We start from the raw sequence: 20,763 nt of genomic DNA on the forward strand, positions 1-20,763 counted from the left end.
AAAGAATGAGTTCTTTACCATTAAAAAGAAATTAGAACATGGACAAAATGTTTCCTATCAGATTCAATCTTATGTTTCTAAAGCTTTCAAAAAAATTTTTTTTTATTTTTAGATGAGGCCTATTAGCATCTGACCCTAAGTTTTAAGCGACATCTTTGCACTGCATTTCCTAATGGCTGGTTCCCCAGTGGAAATAAACTTGAATAGGAAGAGTTGATGAATGAAAGACAATTTGATTTTTAAAAATTACTTACATATCACTTGAAGGAGTGGGCTTTGGTGAGGGACTGGGTAAATTTCCTTCCATAATTTCATTAAAACTATTGTTTCCTACATTCTTGGCCAGCTGTAACAGAAATAAAACAATAAAGCAGTCTTCATTTCCTACTGATCTTAAACATTGCTATCATTTGCTTCTGGGAAGCCAGATGATATATTTCCCACAATTTTGTGAAGAACACAAACAATTCTTTCAACAAACATTAACTGTGTACATATTGTGTGCAAAGAATTGCATTCTATGACGGACTCAAAGATGAAAAACTACTGTCTAGGCTCTTAAGGCTACTGTCTAGTAAGGGGTTAAGATAGAAACACTAACAGCTTTCCTATAAAGTAGAATGAGATAAATGCATAGCAGAGGTAAAAATAAAGTATAATAGAGTTTTAAAGAGAAAAATAATTTTAATTGGCAGAGGGAACATCAGGAAAGGCTTCATGGAGGAGGTAACTGTTTGATCCTAATGAATGAATAGGATCCCAGCAAGTAGAGATAAGACACAGAGAAGTATGTTCCATGTGTAGCAAAGACATGGAGGTAGCGAAGGACAGGACTTTTTTTCCTCCCCCAGTAAATGGCACATACTTCGTTCAATTTGGCAAGAGAAGTAGTAGGAAAAAAAGCTAGAGGTTAGGGTGAAGCCGAGTTATGGGTAACTTTGATTGCTAGGCAAAAGAGTTTGGATTTTTCCCAAGCAATGGGAAACCACTTGAGGTAACTGAATAAAAAAACGAGGTCATCAGATCTATACACTAAGACTACACTGCATGAATGTGAAGGATGGAGAGAATTAAAGTGGGAAGGCTGATTAGTAAGGATATTCCAATAATCCAAAGCAGAAGCAATCAGGACCTGAACTAGTGTGATGGCAATTGGAATGCTAAGGTCAGGAAAGATGAAAGACATCGAGAAGGCAGAATTAAAAGGATGCAGTGAGTGAAGTAATGCAGGGGCTACTGTGGAAGACAAGGGATGGGATACGAGTCATGATTTAATAAGGTCAAATAAAAGCACTCAACATACTTGTCCTATATAAATGCTAATATTTCATGCATGCTTGCCTTCAGGAACCAGCTAATGATCTGCATTTCACATACTTATAAGTTGAGGCTAGAGATAGGTGAATCTAATTCAATACAATTAATTTCATTTGAACTCAGTTTGACAATTATTTGATTAAGTGCACTTTGTGCTAGGTGTTGAGGATAAAAGAGAAAAAAAACCCAAATCTCCTGGTTCTCAAAGAGTGTATATTCTCATGAGGAATACAACTTACACAGAGCAGCAAGGAACAACATACCAACAAGTATAGATAACTTAATATAAATAAATATAAAATGAAGGAGGGAGGGAGAAAGAGAGAGAGAGAGAGAGAGAGAGAGAGAGAGAGAGAGAGAGAGAGAACTGGGTGGAGGAGAACCAGGGAAGACCTTATGTAGCAGATGGATGGCACTTGAACTGAGCCTTAAAGAGATTCTAGGAGGCCAAAGTGGGTAAGGTATTGGGAGAACATCTGGATAAAGGTGCAGAGGTAGGACATGAGAAAGTTATGTAACCATAACTTTAGCGTACAAACTCTAGTTCATACTGATGGTAGATAGAATCTTATTATACAAGGACTTTTTTTTTGGGTTGTTATAAATCCCTACTTCAGCACATACTGGCTGTTTCATTCCAGACTCATTTCCATCAAATTTCCAGCAAATGGTACAAATTTTACATTTGGGAATCTTTATTGATAAGGTACAGGGTAAGGAGCTCTATGTAACATGCCATTGGTTGAGGAAGCCCTGAGTCGTATTTTGCTGCTGGAATCAAATGATGCTATTGCAATTTATATTCATCCTGAAATGATCTGTGATGAGTCACACAAGTATATTTTAGATGTTAAGCTTAGAAAGGTTTATGTAACTAGTCCTTTAAGAAGTTCACTTGAGAGAGTCAAGTTACTAGGGTTCACTGTTTGAGTCCCACAACCAATGTCTGCTGATAAATCTCACTGTCTATCTGGATAGTATTCCTATAGGCAACCTGGATGCATAGAGACACGGTATTTGAAATGTGAAGGCATCATAGAGATTGCTGAAACCAACTGAAGTAGTGTGATTTGCCCAAGATCACACAGCTGATTAGTAGCAGAACTAGTGCAAAAAATCAGATATAATCTGGCCTTTAAGATGTATTCTATCTTCAGATGCATGGCCTATTGATTTGGGCATGTAATTAACTTTTGGTTTCTTGAAGTTATCATCTCCATTAGAGGGAAAAACTTTTTCCCACCATGATTGTTTTAGGAGGTGTCAGGTAATTATAAGACCTAATTACTAGTCAAAGAATAGGTAGGGGATGCCGACAGGGAATCTTGATAAACATCTCTTAGGGCTGCATGCAACTAGGGCCTGTGTAGAAGATAATAAAAATGTGGTTCACCTTTGGACTTGGTTTAATGTTTAACTTAAAAGTAGCTCGAAAGGAATTGTTTAGGGTTGTGGAGGGGGCAGAGGAAGATTCCAACTGGAGGATTTCTCAATAATTAAAAAGAATCTTTGATAACATGATAAATTTCTCATGACTGTTTAACCTTATAAATCTATGAACTATGACATCAAGTATCATACCATCTATTCTGTCAAGAAAGGATTAAGGAGGAAATGAGTTTCTGTTAACTCATAAAAGAACAAGTTACTACAATGATGATTTAACAAGAAACTCCATATTCACACATAACTTCCTCGTAGTTAAAATAACTTATGATTGAATAAAACTCTATAATTCCTTCTTTTAAAAAAGCTACCAGAAAGTTTAAACACGAGAGCTTAGTTTCCCTCCCACTTTACTATTGTATACATTATTTATAAGCTTTGAAGCACATGAAATATTGAATTTTAAAATAAATATCTGATGTGTAATAAATTGCAATATAAAGATTTCTTTTGAGCATTCTAAGGGAGTTCAGGAGATTCCCTCAAGCTCTTTCAGATTCGTGACAGATTGGCTAAACTTTTGACTTGATAGTCATGACAGTATACACCAATTAGTGATTCACCATTTATTCAAGAGAAAAAGGAAACTGTCAATTTTACTTAGCATACAAATTGCAATGTCACAGAATATCTATATAAAAATCTACTCAACTGTTTGAACAAGTAGTTGACAGAAACTTAAAAAAAAAAGAACAGAATATAAAGAAATATAAAAAGGAATCTCATCTTTACGCTAATAAACTGAAATCTTTCCAAAGTCCAGAAAACAACTTACCAAGAGTTCAGAAGTTCCTAATTTGTCTAATTCCAAAGATTGAATACGAGAAATATGAACCCCCATTTCCCTGTGGATTCCAGAACATTCTATACAGGTCAAAATACCTAGGTTGGTTGAAAGCCATGTAGGTTCTATAGAAAAAGATTTAAAAACACAGTGAAGCAAAATATTTTAGTGCACAGTTCATTTTGGAAGTGGCTGATAAAATTTCAACTGAAAACAGAAGCAGACCGGTACTTTAAAGTACTATAAAAACATGCAACTGAAAACAGCAGAAGAACTAGAGTTTTCTTTGGTATTTATCCTTGAGAAAAAAAAAAGGAAAGATGGTCCCTCTAAAGTTTCAGTTGTAATAAATTCTTGGAGGCCTCAAAAAAGTACTATTTCCCCATTGCTCAATGTTCCATGACAATGATGGATGGTATAGCTATTAACTGCTGTTCACAGGGGACAGGATTCTACAGTTAGCATTAACCTATAAGCTACAACCAGCATTAACCTATCAGTCCTGGTTATGGCTTCTCTTTGGAACTTCTGCTGATAATAAGACAGCTGTTAAGTAATGAACATAACACTTTCCTGCAGACAAAAGCCTTTTTGAAACTCCAAGGAACATAGTGACAATGGGAAGCATTTTTTTTTTAAGGCAGCCAACAATTGTGATATTGAATCAAATATGCCCCCTTTAAATGCCAAACTTCTTGGCAACCAATCTTTCTTGAAGACCTACTATATGTAAAGATTTATGCTAAACACTGTGGGGAATAAAATATTAACTCAAATTTATATAGTACTTTAAAGTTTACACAAAATATTCCTTATCACAAGTCTGTGAAGCAGGGAGTGGGAAGATTATTACATCCATTTTATAGATGAAGAAAATGAAACTTTGACAGGCTATGTGAAGCCTCACTCATGGTCATACAGCCAACATATGTCTAAGGCTAGATTCTAATCCAGGCCTTGTGACCCTAAGACACCTTTTACCACAGAGCTCATTGTTAACCATTATGGAAAGGTGTGTATACTGCTTATGTGAGATATCTTGGTCTGCCCAGGTTACATATAAAAATAGAGCAGCAGCCTGACACAGTGGAAAGGACATTGGATCTGGAAACTCTGTCACTAACTTGATGGGTGTTCCTGACAAATCACTTATTATCTCAAAGCCTTAGTTTCTTCATTTACAAAGTGAAGATAATATTTGTACTATCCCCTTAAGTACAGCTCTGAAATGAGATGTTTGTATTAATGAACAAATGAATGAATAATACAGCATTTACTGAATATTGACTATGTGCTCCTGTGCTAAATGATGGGGAAACAAATAAAAAAGCATGCATAGTCCTTCCCCCTTCAAGAAGAATATATTTTAATAGGAGGAGGTGGCATCTATAGGAAAGTATTGGTCAGGGTGGGATATTTGTTTTGGAAAATTAGGTGAATGCAGTCATAGGTGAATAGGCTGACATACTCTTTCACATGACAGAAGTGAAAGGATTTTGTAACCATAAAGAGTTATATAAACATGCACTACTGAGTTATTATTATTATCATTATTATTATTAGTAGTAGTAGTAGTAGTAGTAAGACAGTTTCCTTGCCCTTGAAGAGTTTATAATCTTGTTGGGATTACACATATGGAGAAATAAGAGAAGATCACTGTGTAATCAAGTCTGGTGCAGACCACAGATGCTAGAAAATACAAAGAAACTTGGAGAAGGCAGAGATCAACAAAGGTTAGAGAAGCTGGGGGATGCTTTGAATAGTGGTTAATTTGGGGGTGATACAGCAAAGAGTGGAGGCCTTTCCAGGCACGAAGAACAGCATACAGAAAAAAGCAGAGGCTGTAATAATCATGGTTTCTGTAGGACACTCTAAAAAGACTGGCCTTTTAAACAACTAAATGATTTAGTATTCAGCAGAAACACAAAGGAATTTCAGAAAGTTAACTCAAACTTTGGGGAAACCTTTGACAAATGGAGTTAATTGGCAGAGAGTCAAAGCAGAAGAAATGGCTAGAATACCTGATGAGCCACAATCACAGCAGACGTCATTCCCAGGTAATCTCTGGATGTCGTCAATAATGGCTTTTGTCAGGTCCTCTAAACTGTTTTCTCCAGTACTCTGTTCTCCTCGGAACGCCATGGTTAATGCTTCTTCTTTGCTGTTTGTCAATACTGAGATCCACCTGTTTCAAAACCAATAAAAGGAAGGCTTTCAAAAAAAGAGTAGCCTTTTTTCCTCTCCTCCTTGCATTATCTTAGACATGGGCCACATAGATAGACACCCTGTATGGTGCAGCAGGGAAAAAAACAAACAAAACAGCACTGGATTGGGAGTCAGAGGACCTAGGTTGAAATCCTGGCTCTTATACTTTTTACCTCTGTGACACTGAGCAAGTTCCTTAATCTCTTTGCTCCTCAGTTTCCTTATCTGTAAAAACAGAAGGGTTGGACTAGATGATTGCAAAGGCTTTTTCCAGTTCTAAATCTATGATCTATAATCTATAATCTATGAGCTATAATCCTGACTAAGGGCTTCTAAAATCAGAGTGGAAAAGGACAGAGGAAAAGGGGGAGGGAGGGAGAAGACTGAATAAAAATTCCAATAATTTTTGGGAAAGAAACAAAATAAGAAGAGAAAATGAACAAAGATGCGAAAGTGATAGAAATGAGGAAATAAAAATCATTAAAAAACAAAACAAAACAAACTGGGCCTAAGGAGACACATACCACAAATGTCATTTTGCCCTAGCTCTTCAAAGGTAAAACTGGAATGGCACTGCTTGTACTAGTTACCTCCCATAATCGCTGTGAGGTAATGTACATGAAGAATTTTGTAAGTGGGAAGTGAATTACAGATAGAAGCTATCATTTTAACTTTCTGGAGGGATGAGATAGTGATTCCAGAAGACAGGTCACAAGGCCCACGGATCACAAGACCAGGGTTACCAAGGAAGATAGTTGTTTTACCTGTTTGGCTTTTAGTTTCCTTATCTATAACCTGACAGTGTTGGCCGATGATCTCTAAGATACAGTTTGGTGCTCTCGTTTTATAACTTTATTATTTTGCAAAAATGGTCTCATTCAGCACCAGGCTGAGAAGGGAATGATTAGCAAAGGAGAGAGAATATAGGATAAGTAAAAGACTAGAAGCCAGGTTCTCAGGAAGATAATATTCCTCAAATTTCTCACGTGGTTTTGCCTGGATCTATCTTTTGCACATGTTATATTCTATGCAACAACCTACCTCACAGGGTAGATAGCTGTTTGCATGTTTTCTCAATCCATTAAACTGTGAATTCCCTGAGAGCAGGGGCTGTCTTTTGCCTTTCTTTGCATCCTCAACAATTAGCACAGTGCCTGGCACATAGTAGGAGCTTACTAAATGTTTACTGACTCTCTCACAGCGTTGTTTTGAGGAAAGAACTTTAGAAAACTCAAGAAACAATAGCAAAAGTATGAATTATTATTTACTGTCAGTTTCTTTTTTTTAAAATCAGTTGTATATAAGTCATTCATGGTATCTGACTATAAGTAAATTATTAAAATTGTCAGTTTCTTTAAAAAAATCTTATTTGGGGCAGCTAGGTGATACAGTGGATAGAGTGCAAGGCCTTGTCAGAAAGACTCATCTTCTTAAGTTCAAATCTGGCCTCAGACACTTACCTAGCTGTGTGACTCTGGGCAAGTCACTTAATTCTGATTGCCTCACTTTCCTCAAGTGGAAAATGACCTGGAGAAGAAAATGGCAAACTACTCCAGTATCTTTGCCAATAAAATCCCAAATGGGGTCATAAAGAGTCAGACATGACTGAAAATGACAAGACCAAGTAAGTCTTATTCATGTTACTAGACTACAAGCTCCCTGAATGCAGGAAATGTCTTATTTCAGCATAGTAACCCAAGCATCTAGCACAGTGCCTTGCAAACAATAGTAGTAACACAAACAGGAGCATACACTAGTGGCAATATAGAGAGAAGAATTAGCTTAGCACAATGCTTAACACAGCAAGCATGCATTTAATCTTTTTTCCATTCATTTAATCATTCATAAATGCCTATTAAGGTGAATGACCAGGCTAATTAAAAAAGATTCAGAATTGACAGATGTGTCTTCAAAATTACAGTTTATATCCAGTAAATAACTGCTCCTTGGTCTGAAAATAAAGGTTTGCATTTTATTTTGGTGTTTATGTACTAGCTATACAAATTGCTTTTTCTGCTAATTTTCAGGAGCTTGGGACAATGAAACAAATTGCTGATTCCATAATGGAGTGAGGAACATCATCATTAAGAAGAGAAAACAAACTTTTTAGAGTCATGGTACTCCTTCCTAGAAAAAAGACTGGCCATGAGATCAGAAAGACTGGGTCTGCATCCCATTTCTCTTCTGGTTACTAACTTCACAACTTGGGGTGAGTCTTTTAACCTTTTTGGGTCTCATGAATATAATTAAGGGGTCAAAGTAAACAAAATCTAAGGTCCCTTGTAGCTCTAAATCTTCCCATCATTAGCCTCTCATACTTGGTTACAAGTAACTCTTACTGTATACCCTAGGTGGCGCTCTCTTTCAGCTCACTGCTACCAATGCAACTAGCAGATGAAAAAAAGCACTGCTCCCCTTGGATAAAGTACCACCACCACACTCAGGGAGGGATGGGAATGCTTTAGAACTTTTGGAATGACTCACTGTCATCACTTAGCGTCTAATTAAAAAGCAGCTGACAGAGCAACTCAATAAACTTCAGAGCTTAAACCTGAGTGGACTTTCAATCTGGGGTTCCATTGATTCATCTTGCGTGAATGCTCTGATGGGAGCTACTTGGAAAATCAGACTTTCCACCTTAATTAGAGTCTGTGGATAGTGTAGTGGACCTTAGTTCATGCCTCATAGGCTTTAGAGGGGGAAGGAAAATTAGCCATTATCTTGTCAGTCCTCTCATTTTAAAGATCAAGTAACTGAATCCCATGGTTTAAATCACTTGCCAAAAATCATATAGGAAGTGCACGACAGAGCCAAGATTTGAACTGAGGTCCTCTGATGATAAAACCATTGTTGTCTCCAATGTTCCAAACCCAAACTACATTTGGGATAGAGATGTAGAGGAAAGTGAGGAAAGGAAAAGGGTCCAGAGCATAAGCCATGACAGAAAAAAAAGCAGAGACCATCCAAAGGGTACAAGAAGCAGGGGAGGCTAGAAATGAATCTCTGACAAGGCCCAGGAGTGTGTGTGTGTGTGTGTGTGCGCACACACACACACAAATAGAGCCCAAAGTCTAGTGGAAATATGAGTATCAAAAAGCCCCTATGGGAAAAGTAAGAATGAGTAATTTTTTTTCCTTTGACTATAGCTAGTACAGAATTCCTGGTCAAAGAGAGAAATCTGAATCCAAATATAATTCAATTTAACAAACACTTGGAGGCTAGGCATTGTTAGGGGTCTGGGATACCAAGAGAAAAATCACATAGTCTCTACTGTCAAGGGGCTTACATTTTCCTGGACTGTAACCATAACCACCTCAGTTTGCTCACTGAGCAAATGTTGACCAAGGGACTACCAAGAATCTTGCACTATTCAAGGTCTAGAGGGTTGGGAGAGGGGGTAGTTTCAGAAGAATCACTGGATTGGACTGGAAGGAATTAATGCAGTTATCTACTCCAACTTCCCACTCAATGTTAGAATCCCTTCTATTTTATGGTTCTGCCTCTTACTACCTGTGGGGCCTTGGGCTAATCACTTTACTTTTCTGGGCTTCAGTTTCCAAGTAAGAAAAAGGAGGGGGTTGGATAGAGGTCACATTTAACTCACTAACTCTAAAATCATATAATCCATCACTGGCAACATTCAATCATCTAGCCTCTGTTAGAGCGTTTCCAGTGATGGAGAACTCACCATCCAAAATATGACCCTGTTCCCCAAGTGCTTATAATCTTGTTGAGAAGACAGGAAATGGCCACATGATACCCTTAAATAACATGACAAGGAAGGACATTGTTATTTGTTGAAATGCACTATTACTGATAATAATAAGTGGGCAGAGAGTAGATGTTGAATAAATGCTTGTCGACTTGATCTCAAGAATTCAGAGAAGGATGGGATGGTTTGGGAAGAGAAGTTAGAGGTAATTTTTTTCACTCCTTCTTCTCCCTTGCCTCTAAGAATCCTAAATTCTTTTAATGTAACCTCTAAGAAGTTTTTTTTAAACATTTCACTTCCTTTTAAAACATTATAAATTTGATACTGAAGCATGCACATAACCAATTAAATTTGCTTTGCAATTATTTATACTTAAATATATTCATTAAGGCATACAATATTATAACTTAAAAAAAACCATTTCCACTAAGTTTTTATCACTTGCAAGGGAATTTAGAGACTATATAATCTAATTTGTTTATTTTATAAATGAAAAAACTAAAGGCTAGAAAGCTAAAGTGATTGTCTATGGTCACATAGGTTATACCTGGCAATCCCTGAGTCTGCAAATACATTGCTCATTTTACTAAACAATTTCTGACAGCAAAATTTACTGAATGAATGAATATATGAATGAAAAGGGCAGGAGGAAGGAGGGTAATGTGGGATAGGCAGGTGCATAGGAAGTTGGTTCTGGAATGTTCTGCACCCACTCAGGGGTGGGGGAGGAAAAAGAAGTCATGTTGCTCTATCTCCTCCCCCTCCCCAACTCCAAAGCACCAGAGGTGTGTGGGAAGCTATGGGGCACATTAACAGGGGTGAAACAAGACAAGGCCCAGGAGACAAAAGGAAGCAAAACTTAAAATTTATTAACTTTTTGAATGATAGATAATTAAACAGAAAAGAAAGTAAAAGAGACCTAGAGCTGTTTCTTTTTAGAAAACCAGGAATTGTGTTTTAAAAATTTCAAGGACAAATTTCAAACAAAGGCAATGGACAGATAGAATGGGAAACAGAAAATAATCTTCTCTAGGGGCCAGAACAGGGTTTAATAAATGACTGATTCTGGGACAGCTATGTGGTGCAGTGGATAGAGAGAGCACCGGCCCTGGAGTCAGGAGGACCTCTGTTCAAATCCAGTCTCAGATACTTCTCACTTACTAGCTGTGTGACCTTGGGCAAGTCACTTAACCCCATTGCCTAGCCAAAAATAAATGAATGAATGAATGAATGATTCTCAGGAAAAAGAAATGAAATGGAGGAGTCAAATATGAATAGGGATAGCAAAAATGCATTGACTAGATCTAGTCTCAGCATTTCTGATTTTCAAGGAGCCTCAAACGGGCATCCAGTCCAACCTGTACCTGAACAGGAAAGAATCGCCTCAGCAGGATACGATCAGAATGGTCCTCCAGACTCTGCATGAAAACCACTAATGATAAGGAACCTATTATGCCCTGAAGCAGACCATTCCACTTTTGAATAGCTCTCATTGATATATTTAGCCTCAATTTGCCCCTGTAACTTCAACCTTTCACTCTGTTCTTTTCTCCAGGGCCAAGAAGAGCAAGTCTAATCACTCTTTACATAACAGATTTTTGAAATACTTTTATAAATAGTAAAGTCCATCTTTAGAAACATCCATATCTATTTTAATGGGAAAATTCCTGTTACAAACAAAAAACCCCTGCAAATGTGGTCTTACCTTCAACATTTTACTCTGTGGTCTATCACTGGCCACACTCACAATGATGGATGTCTCCATCAACCAATCCACAAGTATTTATTAAGCGCCTACTATGTGCCAAGCACTGTACTAGGCACAAGTCCAAAGGCTAAAATAATCTCTACTCCAAAGAAGCATGCCTTTAAATGGGAGAGACAGCAAGTACATATATAAATATATAAAACACAAAAATGAAGTGAATAAATCCAAATGTATACAGAGTTTGGGAGGGAGGTCATTAGTTGGGGAGATCATTAAAGGTTTCATGTAAAAGACAGTGCTTGTGCTATGTATGTCTTAAAAAAACGGAAGGAATTAAGAGGCAGAAGGGAGAAAAGATACAGAGCCAGAGAGATAAAAAGTCATGGGGGTATGCAGAGAAGAAAATGGGTTCAAAGAAAGCAACCCCTTTACATGTGCACTTGATCCCCTACACATCAGAGGAGGGAGGGAGGGAGGGAGAGGGAAAGAGGGAGAGGGAGAGGGAGGGAGGAGGAGGGAGAGGGAGAGGGGGAGAGAGAGAGAGAGAGAGCACTTAAAAATCTAGGGAGGGAGAGGGGAAATGATAGAGAAAGAAGGGAATGCAGAGAGTGTGGGGAAAGAGAAAAAGGAAGAAAGAGAAAAACAGAGAAATGGAAGGAGAGGGAGAAAAAACTAGAACAAAAGGGAGGAGCTAGATGGAGGATGAAAGAAAGAGAAAGGGAGAAAGATGACATCAGCTCAGTGGTCTGGGTACCTATGAAACTATGGAGAGAGGTCACATGACCTGAGTAATCCCATCAGGACACATTTTTTCTTTGGTGTTCATAAGAAGTAAAAATTTTAAAGTATAGACTGCAGTGCCATGAGTTTTTTGTTTTGTTTTGTTTTCTTAGTTCCCAGCTTTAGCCCAAATCTCTTCCTTTCCCACTCCCAGGTAATATGGGAAAACTTGGGGGAAAACTAGCCAAGTGACAAAGCAGAAGTCATGAGAAAAGTTCTCTTATTAATTATTATGTTGTATCTGTCAATAAGCATTTATTAATTGCTTAACATGTACCAGGCGTTATCTTAGGTGCTGGGGATACAGAGAAAGGTAAGAAACATTCCCTGCCCTCAAGGAGTTCCCATTCCAATGGGGGAGATAACATGTAAATAACTAGGTGTATATAAGACATGTACAGAATAAAAGGAAGGTGATGTCAGAAGGGAAGGCACAAGAAGTGGGACTGGGAAAGGCCTCCTGAGGGAGAGGAGACTTGAGTTATAGCTTGAGGGAAGCCAGGGGAACTTAGAGGAAGTAAAGAGGGAGATAATTTCAGGCCTGGAAGACAGCCAGTGAAAAGGCATGGAGAGAGGACATGAAGAGCCACAAATAGGCCAATGTGGAGGGAAGAAAGTGTGATTAAGACTGGAATGGTAGGATGAGGGAAATCTATGAAGAAGGATCATGGATCTGGGCCAAGTTTGTATTTATTTTGGGCTTATCCCTCTGTTTTTTTTTCCCTTTGATTTTAAAATCTACACTCTTGAAACAATCTTTTTCAGTACTATGTACATTAAGCATAGTAAGAGCATGTTTTATACCTTGTTTTTTAAAGTATATTTTGTCCAGATTTTAAAAATGGAACATAATAAACACTATTCTTCCTCATATACTCTAGCCAAATTGGAGTACTTAGGTTCCCTAAACCCTGATTTTAGACTTTGCTTAAAATAAACAAAAAAAAACCTAAAACCTTTTCCTTGTTTTTAAATCTTAAGCTAAATTTACTGCAATATAAATATATACACAAACACACGTTTTTCACATATACATACATATATATGTATCTATCTAGATTTCTATATATGCACGTGAGTGTGAAAGACAACACATAACTACTCCTTTTTTTTTTTTAAACCAATTATGACTTGGCATGTAAGTACCTTAAAAAGAGGGAAAAATTGGTTTACAAGTAAAATGAGGTGTTGTACTGGATAATTTTAAAGATCTCTTTAAATTCTGATATTCTATAAATGTTGGCTATAAACTTAAAACGATGGACAACCTTTGTACACTATGGGCCTTGATTTTTTAGGGAAATGATGAATAGACTATAAATTCCTTAAAGTAAGATCATGTCTTCTATATCCTCTGCACTGCCTAGAACGGCATTGAGTCTACAAGAAGCACACAATAGTTGTTGACCAAAACAAACCAAACCCCAAACCCCAAAGTTATTCTCACTGAACACCATATGGGAAAGCACACAGCACTTTAGAGGAAATGTAGAACATAAACTCTAATAGAGTGGGAGCTCCTTTGAGAAAGGGGAGTATTTGCTTGTCTGTTTTAATATCTATAGAGTGTTATAAAAAAGCAGGGGCTTAAGTGTTTTTGGAATTGAAAAGTCTTCTCTGAATTCATGATATTATGTTATTAATTAATTCACAGTTGACTGAATTTCTCCTACTCTTCCTTCTTTGCATATGTTTGTTCACCCTTTTCCCTAATCCAACTGAAATCCTAGCCATCCTTCAAGGCCCAGCCCAGGAGGCACCAACTCCAGGAAGTCGTATCTCCTCTTCTCCATTTCTACCCCACAAGTTAGAAATATCTCTCTCTTCTCCTCAGAACTTTCATTATCACTGTACTTAGTATATTCTATCTTATCTCCCCTACAACTATAAACTCCAGGAGGGCAGGGAATGAACCTTTGCATCTTCCAGTTCTCAGCCCAGGACCTTGCCTGAGGAGGCAAGTAGTACCTGTTTGCTTTCTTAAATTTGTCCAAGTGAATCAAATTACTGTTTTAAAAAAAATACTCACGCTACATAGTCTTGCTCATCTTCTGCTTGAAAGTGGTAAGTTCTATTATCTACAAGTACAAAAAAGGGGAAAAATATTGAAAAACAGAAAACCTTTCATCGTAGATCATATTCTAAAAGACACCCAATAATTAGCTACCATTTTAGGTAATGGATGCATTCTGTCTTAGCTTGATGGTGTTTTGAATGATACAAATTCTACTCAGTCATCTGTCCATACTTACCCTCTGAAGCATAAAATTCAAACAAATGCCACATAATAATCTAACATATTTCCAAAGAGATTTTGGTGACAGAATAAAGAATGCCTCCCTGTCAATTCAATTCTTTTCCCCTTCCCTTTTTCAAATTTCTTTTAAGTGTGTGTTTCCTTTAAAAACAAAAAAACAAAACAAAACAAAAAATTTCCTTTTCTAAGAAATCATTGATCCTATAGCCCTCTGCTCATCCTGGAGATTAAATTCTCAGAAGAGCTGTAACATGTAGGCAGACCTATTCTGCCTCAGAGAAGCCTAAAAAAGCTTCAGCTGCTGCCTGGTGAAATAAGGCTGCTTTGAGGAAGGATTAAGCCCTTTCCCAAAGAGTTGTCTCAAATCAGTTAAAGGAAGATGCTGAAGGCTAAAGGTGTAAACAGGCTTGCCAAGAGCTGCAGAAACAGCTTGTTTTGAAATGCTTCAGTGGTGCCAAGCAATTCCCTGTAGTTCAGAATTTTCTGTGCTTCTTAATGAACTCCTAAATCTAGAAGTAGGGTGTGGTCTACTGTGGTTATGCTGCAATTTAAAGAAGAAACTTTTAATAGTATCAGTGATCAATTAATTTCCTGGTCATATGAAACACAGAGGAAGCATGATACAGTGCATAGGATCTTAGACTTGAAGTCACAGTTCACATCTGCCTCAGACTCTTATTAGCTGTGTGACCCTGGGCAAGTCATTTAATGTCTCTGTGCCTCAGTTTCTTCATCTGTAAAATGGTGGGGGCTGGACTTTTCACTACTGAGGTCGTCCTTCCAGTTCTGCTCTATGATCCTGTGATCCTAGGATAAGCCATGTCACCTTACAGAATCCCAGTCACCTGTTCTAAGACTTGAATTAGCAGAAGGGTAGTTGATCTGCACTGGTACAGGAAGCTTTCTTGAAGTTTTCAATACCAATGAAATCATAGGTCCAGGCAAAAAAAACCTTCAACTCCAGCAAAAAGATTACAGAATTTAGAAATGGAAGAGACTTCAGAGGTTGTTTAGCATAAGCTGCTCATTTTACAGAAGATAAAATGCAGACTCAGAAGGCAAATGACTTGTCACCATGTTCACAAAGGAAGCAAGGTGCAAAGCTGGAATTCATGCCCAGCTTCCCTTACTTATAGTCCAGGCCTTTTTCCACTATAAATTCTTAATGCAAAGATAAACTGATCTCACTATTAATCCAAATGCTTAGGTTAAAAATCTGATAGCATCAATTTATATAATAGCAATAAAACTATTTCTAAAGGGCATGAAAACATTTTTTTTGGTTGCTCTCTACAGTGAAAATGTTATTGACCATGGTCCGGCTTCCCTAGGTTCTAAGTCAATTCTGAAATAGAAAGGATGTTTAAGGTGAATGGCTACGTGCCTATGATTAATCTCCAGTCATCTTGCCATCTATTCTTTGCAAAAGGAACCATTGTGGGGTAGGTTCAAACACTCTGAATTAGAGGGGATGGACTATGTTTGAATCCCTGATCTGTTACTAATACCCATTGTAAGTTTTTGAAATACTCTGAGAGCCTCAGCAAAATGTGGGAAGTGGATTAAATCAGCAGGTGTCAAACAGGCAGCCCATAGCATTTCAGAGTGTGGCTGAACCAGATTAAAATGCAAATGGTAAATATTTAACAAAATCAATAAAAATATAATAGAACATAGATAGTGTTAATATGTGGTTTTCTAAGTCAATATGCACCTACAGTGATCCTTACACTACAGTTAATGACTGTTTGTGTTTGATACCACTGGATTAGATGATTTCTAAGTTTGTTAACATGTTCTAATTCCTATGATTCTATGAATCCTATGGAATTTGTTGCCTTTGTTAATTAATTACAGGATTAAACCTGTAAATAGGCAGCAACTTAGACAGGAAGGAAAAAACCTGACAAACCGATTAGGCTGAGTCTCTTTTCATTTTCAGTGAAAATGCTTTGAACCTCCTCAATGAACTCCAATATGAAAGCCATCTTCCCCACTTCCTTTAATCTGGGGCTATCAAATAGTCCTCTTAATAGGGGTAGCTAGGTGGCACAATGAATACAATGCTGGACTTGAATTCAAATCCCTCCTCAGACATTTATAAGCTTTGTGACTCTAGGCTTAATCTCTCTCATCTTCAGTTTCCTCATCTGTAAAATAGATATAATTAATAACACCTACTTCACAGGATTGTTTTGAGGAGCAAATGAGATAAGGTTTATAAAATACTTTGCAAATCTTAAAATGCTAGATAGTTACAAGTTAATATTATTATTAATTATGATCAGATTAAGATGGCATTTTCTCTTGCTACAAGAGATCTGATCGTAGCTGTTTGGGCCGTGTCTAGTACAGTGTTACCTAGAGGGAAGAAGATGAACTATTTAGGTTCCCCTCTAAGATCACAGTATGTTAGACCTGAAACAGACCTTCAAACCTAAAATGTTATAAAAGGGGGAAGGGAACAAGCATTTGTTAAGCACCTACTATGTGCCAGGCACTGTTAGAAGTGCTTCAAAAAATATTATCTCCTTTTGTCCCCTCACAATAACCCTCTGAGGTAGCTGCTCAGTTTCATTTTACAGTTGAGTAAATTGAGGCAGCCAGAGGTTAAGTAATTAGTCCAGGATCATAGAGTGGGTAAGTGTCTGAAGTGGGGTTTGAAGTCAGGTTTTCCTGACTTCAGGCTCTGTTGTTATCTGGTCGTTGAGTAATGTCCAATTCTTTGTGACTCCTATCATTCACTATCTCTTGAAGCCTGTCCAAGTTCATGTTTGTTGTTTCCATGACACTATCTTTTCATCTCATCCTCTGCAGTCCCCTTTTTCTTTTGCCTTCAATCTTTCCCAACATCAGGGTCTTTTCCAATGACTCCTGTCCATCTTCTCGTTACGTGGCCAAAAGTATTTAAGCTTCAGTATTTGGCCTTCTAGTGAATAGCTTGAATTGGTTTCTTTGACTGGTTTAATCTCCTTAATGTCCCAGGGACTCTCAAAAGTGTTCTTCAGCATCACATTTCCAAAGCATTGATTTTGTGGTGCTCAGCTTTCCTTATAGTCCAGCTCTCACAGCCATATACATTGTTACTGGAAAAACCACAGCTTTGACTATACAAGCCTTTGTCAGCAAGGTGATGTCTCCGCATTTTAGTATGCTGTCCAGATTTGTCATAGCTTTCCTTCCAAGGAGCAAGCATCTTTTAATTTCATGGCTGCCATCACCATCTATAGTGATCTTTGAGCCCCAGAATATGAAATCTGACACTGCTTCCATTTCTTCTCCCTCTGCTTGCCAGGAAGTGATGGGACCAGTTGCTGAGATCTTAGTTTTTTGATGTTAAGCTCCAAGCCAGGTTTTACACTCTCCTCTTCCACCCTCATCACAATGCTTCTTGAATCCTCTTCACTTTCTGCCATCAGAGTAGCATCATCTGCATATCTGAAACTGTTGACATTTCTTCTGGCAACCTCTAGGCCTAGTGCTCTAGATATTGCACCACCTAAGGAAGGAAATTTATAATGTAGAATGCTGGAACCTTAGACTGTAGAATACTGGAGCTGGAAGGGACCTTAGAACACAGGATGTTCAAGATGACAAGGATTTTTGAGTTCAACAAGTCCAACCTCCTCATTTGAGGAATTGAGGAAGGAATCCAGGCTGAGAGGCTGTTATTGACTCAAAATCACATACTAAGATGGTGTCACAGCCAGTACTGAAAAGCAGGTCTCCTAGCACCCAGGCTAGTGTTCTTTCCACTAAACCTGGGATTCTTAATCCTTTTTTTTTGTCTCATGGAACTCTCTGATAGTCTGCTGGAGCATATGGACCCCTTGTCTCAGAATAATGTTTTCAAAATGTACAAAATACATAGGATTAATAGGGAAATGTATTACATTGAAATATATTCATCAAAATAAAAAAAAAAACAAAGTTCATGGACTCCAGGTTAAGAGCCCCTGATTTTATCATAGTGCTTCTTACTTTGTTCATATGACTCTATGATGCTGGAACTTTGGTTAAAACAGTTACAAAGATACCCAAGAAACACTTTTTTTTCTAACTTCAAAGTACAACGCTATGCTGACTTTAACTCTTTTTGATATCCCCAGCACCTAGCATAGAGCCTGCCATACAGTAGGTACTTAATGAATGTTTATCAATTGATTAATTTCACTTAGGTCCTCTCCAGTATTTGTGGCTGCTACTGCTGTTAGTGAAAGTCATGCATGCTCATCAGCAGATGACATAATATATGAATTATGATAGGAAGTCTAACTGATGTCCAGGGAGGATTACCCATTGGAACTCAAATGAATCATTAAAGTAAAAACTTTAAGGAAATTTGGTTAGTAAAAGCAGTTGCTAAAAAATCCCAACATATGGATATGCAAGCCCCAGAAATCATAATTATTGATTCAGAAAAAATTACATACGTGATATCAGGTCAAAAGACTTCTTATCTTCAGCATTAGGTTTCACCTGGCAAGTTAGTAGGTTCAGTTTAGCTGGTTGCCTGTTGGACTAGAAAAAAAGAAAGATGTTTTTCTCAAAGACCTCAAATATGTCTCAAGAAGCAGTGCTCATGCTCGGTCTATATGTATATGTCAGTCTGTCTGTCATGTCTGTTTGTCTATCCATCCATCCATCCATCTATCTATCTATCAAGGTAGTTAGGAGAGAAGGAAGCTGGGCATTACTGTTGATACCTATACTGTTGTGATTTATTTTGGGAAAGTCACTTATTCTCTGAGTTTCCCCACAAATAACGATTTGGTTAAGTCTTGTCATTTATCTCACACGAATTTCTTTAGGTAATTAAATGCCTCAATGAACTCCCTATAAGTGTATGTAATTAATTTAGTGATAGAGCAGAATAGAAATGGGAATAATTCACATCTGCTTTGAATTAAATTGCATCAAACTAAGTTTTTATGTTTAAAACATTTAAATTTTTATGACTTAGGAAAATCTTGTAGAAAGGCATGAAGATGGTAAAATTTGGTACTTCAACACAACATTCAATTCCATCAATCACAATAATTAACAAATATTTAACCCTTTCTGTTAGATCCTGATAATCATGAATTCAATTTGGATGTGAAATTCAAGTTATTTCAGAGAAAATACAATGCAACAATGACTAGCCTAAAGTCACTGTTTATTGAATCCCTGAATCAAGTATCTCTGAATTACTATAGAGAGAAAGAGGGAAAAAAAAGTAGGAAAAGTTTAAAGTCAGTGGGGAAGACACTATTTTGTAAGTAGGCATTTATATCTTTGAAAAAACCATGTAATAAATACCCTGAAGTTTAGCTGTTTAAACAAGGAACTATATTTTTGATAATGTAAAATGTTCACATTATATTGAAATCTTTTAACTCGTATGATTTATACCTCACTTCTTAGAGGACAGGCATAGCTTTGGCCCACTTCTGCTACCCAACAGCAGCATCCTACATAGATTAGAAGCTATGTATCGACTGCACCCATACATGGGAAATCTTTTAATTCTGTCTCTCAACAAGATGTCTGGGAAAAAACCAATCACCACCTTTCAAAAAGTAGAACCTGTAATTCAGACCTTCTGACCAATAGGTGGCATCAGTGCATGACAGCCACCTAGTTCACCATGAAAAAACATTAAAAATGCTGAGTGTTGGAGATCAGCATATTTTTCACATTTTCTATGATCAGCAATGCATCTCATTAAAATTCTTTATTAACCCAGAAAACCTTAAAGTTAACCATCAAAACACTTCCTACTGTGGTAAAAAGAATGCTGTATGAAGAGTCAGAGGACTTGGGTTGAAATTCTGAGAAAACTATTTGTGTGAACCCTGGCACACCACTTAATTGCTCTGAGTCTCAGTTTCCCCAACTATAAAATGAGGTGATTGGACAAGATGAATTCTAAGCCCACTTCTAACGTTAATTGTTGATCCTAAATGCCAAGGTACATTTTAGTATCTTTCTCATTGATTTAAAAATTATCCTTTGCAAACTCACTCGGTCCTGATTTAGAGAAGCAGAAGTCCCTGGAAATTCTATGCTTAATCTTTAGACTCATTCAATATCAAAGAACTCCAGGAGGCTTCTTTCTTAGGAGCCAATTTTTCCTATTCTTTTTTTCTTAACTCCAAATGATCTATTCATATTATCTAGGGCATCTTGGCTAATCAGGGGAAGTCTTTAATTTGCTTTTTTCAACCTTCTGGCTGCCTTAGCTCCTACAGTTTCCCATACCCCAGAAGAGAGATGCAAAAAGAAAGAAAATCTCATTCCTGAAAGTAAACTACTGGCCCCTTCTGACTTCTCCACTCTTCCTTCTGACTTTTCCAATGTATTTTCTCACATTCACTCCTCTACCATCTCCTCTCCCAAAGTTCTCTAAAAACCTTCCACCTCTAAGACACTGGCATTTCCTGTGCAGAAAGAGACTGGCACGACCAAAGGGCTATCAGTAGCTAAGAATTTAGCAGAGCAATGCAGGGCTAGGACCTCCCCAGCTATACATAAATACAAACACATTCACGACATTGAGTTAGTCAAAATTC

At 37.4% G+C, this 20,763-nt stretch overlaps 1 protein-coding gene across 3 annotated transcripts in view; it reads right to left on the reverse strand.

Annotated features, from left to right (window-relative positions):
* The window catches only part of LOC114030650 (arf-GAP with SH3 domain, ANK repeat and PH domain-containing protein 1), a 482,413-nt gene that overhangs the window by 54,245 nt on the left and 407,405 nt on the right, over positions 1-20,763 (reverse strand). For all 3 annotated transcript variants that reach the window (XM_027845496.1, XM_027845498.1, XM_027845497.1), the window contains 5 exons: positions 18,643-18,730; positions 13,982-14,030; positions 5,569-5,732; positions 3,539-3,672; positions 255-346 (listed from right to left, as the gene is read on the reverse strand). In XM_027845496.1, the coding sequence (XP_027701297.1) occupies positions 255-346; positions 3,539-3,672; positions 5,569-5,732; positions 13,982-14,030; positions 18,643-18,730 (527 nt within the window). The remainder of the gene's footprint in view (positions 1-254; positions 347-3,538; positions 3,673-5,568; positions 5,733-13,981; positions 14,031-18,642; positions 18,731-20,763) is intronic.

The sequence above is a fragment of the Vombatus ursinus genome, unplaced genomic scaffold, assembly GCF_900497805.2.
Source record: "Vombatus ursinus unplaced genomic scaffold, bare-nosed wombat genome assembly UNPS02014973.1, whole genome shotgun sequence".
Taxonomy (NCBI): Eukaryota; Metazoa; Chordata; class Mammalia; order Diprotodontia; family Vombatidae; genus Vombatus; species Vombatus ursinus.